The 3,830-nt window shown below is 32.4% G+C and overlaps 1 protein-coding gene across 1 annotated transcript; it reads left to right on the plus strand.

The window, feature by feature from the left end:
* The first annotated feature begins 1,468 nt into the window (after positions 1–1,468).
* Positions 1,469–2,600, plus strand: TAS2R10 (taste 2 receptor member 10). Its single transcript, XM_010371397.1, has one exon. It carries the CDS (start codon positions 1,550–1,552, stop codon positions 2,471–2,473), a length of 924 nt encoding a protein of 307 aa, XP_010369699.1. The 5' UTR covers positions 1,469–1,549; the 3' UTR covers positions 2,474–2,600.
* Positions 2,601–3,830: the final 1,230 nt, after the last annotated feature.

A 3,830-nucleotide genomic window follows, 5' to 3' on the forward strand; every position in this document is an offset into this window, starting at 1 on the left:
TATTTTGGATAACGTTTGCATGGCTTATTTTTCCATAATTTTACTTTAAAGCTTTCTTCTTATATATTATATTGTGTTTCTTGTAAGCAGTATATGGTCAGAGTTTTAAATTCTTCTTTGTTAATATTAATTTTTACTTGGAGTATTTAGTTCATTTACATTTTATATAATTATATTCTCCATTTCTAGAAGTTTTTTCCCCAGATGTTCCCATTTCTTTCTGACAGTCTCTTGCTGCTCTTCTCTGAAATTTCATCTTGTGTTTTGTAAACAGTGTATACATTAGCTAATTTATCTACACCTATTCTTATCTGTCAATTTCAATATGCACAGTCCATGAGAATTTAAGTTTTCTACTTGCTTTTGATTGGTTTGTTTTGATTTTATATCATTTGTAATCTATTCCTATGCTTAATTTAACTTTATTTTGAAATCATTGTGCAATTTTATTTATGGTAGTCATGCCAGGATAAATGAGAGAAGGTCTTTTTTTCTCCAAAGCTCAGTTTATTCATTTTTAATGTAAATACAAAAAATAGCCCCTCTTTTAAAGGACTGAAGGCTTGTGAAATTAAGATGAGAAAAAAATGACCTTAAGATACTTAACATAGTGCTAGGAATATAATAAAAGCTCAATAAATGGTAGATTTCACTTTTAATTTCACTTTTAATTCTTAGATCAGTATGTTGATTTACTTGTTTCCTGCCTCCCTCATTAGAATATACACTCCATAAGTCACACAAGCTTTGAGATTCTGTCTACCACTATATTCCCTCAAAGATCAAGAGAGAGTTTGTTGTATCTAGATATTCAGTAAATACTTGTTGGATAAATGAATGGGTGCCAGCAAACAGTAATGTGTTAAATGAAGAGATTATTCCTAAGAGCCTTTCATGTCAAGGGTAGTCAACATAATCTTCTGCATTCAAGGGTGTAATAACCATAAGTGTAAAACAACAGCAACAGTTTTGTGATACATTTGTGAAACTTGTCATACCCAGAGTTGAGCTTAAATTTTAATTGAAAATTAAATTGATCATTTAGAGTAGGTATCTACAATGGCTAAATTTGTTTTCCACTTCTACATAGTATTTTCTTTACAAATATAAATTGATTATAAATGACAAATAATGATTTGATATTTTAAAAGATAAAGTCAAGTATTTTGTTTCTGTTTTGCATTACATTCTACAGGTATATGTTTGGTACTCCTTCTCTACAATTCAATTTATTAAATGTAAAGTAGTCTCAGGAGGACATGTAAAATCCATGAAACACAAATTTTCATTTGCATTTTAACAAATTATAGATAGGCATTCAGTCTGAACATACATTCTCTAAGACCAGCTACGTTTTATAGATAGATTTGGAAAGGTCTTCATTAAGAAATTTCTAATTCCATCATAAGCCATTACTGGGGCAATTTCAAGTCTTTATATAACAAATGAGAAGAAAGTCATGCTTCCATCAAGCAGCCAATATATGCCTTGTTCTGCAGCAGGTAATCTAAGATAGACGTAACAGAAGCAATATTAAGAATTAGCAAATATGCTAAGTGTAGTGGAAGGCATCCTCATTTTTGTTGTAATTAGTGAGTCAGCATTTGGGGTTTTAGGGAATGGATTTATTGGACTTGTAAACTGCATTGACTGTGCCAAGAATAAGTTATCTACAATTGGCTTTATTCTCACCGGCTTAGCTATTTCTAGAATTTTTCTGATATGGATAATAATTACAGATGGATTCATACAGATATTCTCTCCAGATATATATGCCTCTGGTAAGCTAATTGAATGTATTAGTTACTTTTGGGTAATTAGTAATCAATCAAGTATATGGTTTACCACCAGCCTCAGCATCTTCTATTTCCTGAAGATAGCAAATTTTTCCAACTACATATTTCTCTGGTTGAAGAGTAGAACAAATAGGATTCTTCCCCTTCTGATGGGATTCTTACTTATTTCATGCTTACTTAATTTTGCATATATTGCGAAGATTCTTAATGATCTTAAAATGAAGAATGGCACAGTCTGGCGTCTCAACATGTATAAACGTGAATACTTTATTAAACAGATTTTGCTAAATCTGGGAGTCATTTTCTTCTTTACTCTATCCCTAATTACAAGTGTTTTGCTGATCATTTCCCTTTGGAGACACAACAGGCAGATGCAATCGAATGTGACAGGACTGAGAGACTCCATCACTGAAGCTCATGTGAAGGCAATGAAAGTTTTAATATCTTTTATCATCCTCTTTATCTTGTATTTTATAGGCACAGCCATAGAAATATCATATTTTACTGTGCCAGAAAACAAACTGTTGCTTATGTTTGGAATGACAACCACAGCCATCTATCCCTGGGGTCACTCATTTATCTTAATTCTAGGAAACAGCAAGCTAAAGCAAGCCTCTTTGAGGGTACTACAGCAATTGAAGTGCTGTGAGAAAACGAAAAATCTCAGAGCCACATAGACACCTTGGGGAGATATGGATGTTCCATGAAAAGAATCCAGTGAATAAATCCTTGAAGATCTGTTTCTGCACTGCATTCTTGCTTTGTTTTATTAACTGTGTCATTAAAGATCACTGAAATCTTCCATAATTGTTTTGATTACGTTTCAGGGAATCTCGTCTTTGAGGAAATTTTAATCTCACATGCAAACTCAGTGTCTTAGTCAGCTTCCCCACCCTGCAACTTCTTCCTACAAACTTCCTAGAGGAAAACCATCAGCCTGGAGACTATTCACTGTAAAGATTTAACAGTGAGAATAAGCTCTAAACTAAGACTTCTTGTTGTGCTTTACCTGACTTTTCTGAAGCAAGGACACCCATTCTCCAAGAAAACCCAAAGAAAAAAGAAAGAAAGAAAGAAAGAAAATTAGATCAATCTTGACATTTAGAACATGGAAGTGAGGACGGATGGTGGTGCTTCTTTTCAGTATGCTATTTTAATTATTTAAAGAGTTATTTTTTCATTTTTTAAATTCTAACATCCTCTTTTACTGGTGTATGTTTGACGTGTAGCAAGTAGTCAGAGTAATAGATGTAGTTCTGTGAAATATAGCTAGTGAAACAAGAGTCTAGTTAAGGGATATGGGATCAAAACACTGACGAAATAAATATACTCTTCAAAATCAGTGATTTGAGATAAGGCAGATTATGAACCAATTAAAGTTGAGTAAAGATTTTTCTAGAAGCATAGATCCAAAGGCTGCAAGATTCAACACAGTCCCTGACCAAAGGACACAAGATGAACACAGAATAGAATCTGTGTGAAATATGAAATGTTCTGTCTTAGAGCTTCATACACACACACACACATGCACACACACACACATTCATCTACACAAACTTGCATTCACAGACATGTTTCAAATTTTGAGTTTTAAAGTGAAATTTTATGTCCAACTCAGGTTATAAACTCAGTGACTTATTTTGGCAACTTCCAAAAGTGCCTTGATCTCATACTTACGGCCTAATGAGTGGAATATTTCCAAATATAAGGACCTAATTCATTTTCTATGTCAGGTTTCCAAATAAATATTTTCATATTTTTAAACTATTGTGTTTAGAATGTACAGATAAAGAGATAACAGGGGAAAAAAAACCTAATGCCGCTGCCTATTTCAACCCAATATATTGGCTTATTGGAAATTATATTGTATAAAGAACTATGTTCTCCATATGGATTATGTTGATAATGTAGAATTTATTCACTTTCCCATGTTTTCCAAAATTATTTATACTAATCGTTTTAAGGGGTACATAACTCCCCTTGCAAATATACAATAATATACTTAATGTTTATCATATCATTTGCATTTAAATT

Source organism: Rhinopithecus roxellana, chromosome 10, assembly GCF_007565055.1.
Source record: "Rhinopithecus roxellana isolate Shanxi Qingling chromosome 10, ASM756505v1, whole genome shotgun sequence".
Classification (NCBI taxonomy): Eukaryota; Metazoa; Chordata; class Mammalia; order Primates; family Cercopithecidae; genus Rhinopithecus; species Rhinopithecus roxellana.

Excerpts from the sequence above, each read along its gene's own strand:
- TAS2R10 (XM_010371397.1), top strand. The coding sequence starts at position 1,550 with ATGCTAAGTGTAGTGGAAGGCATCCTCATTTTTGTTGTAATTAGTGAG.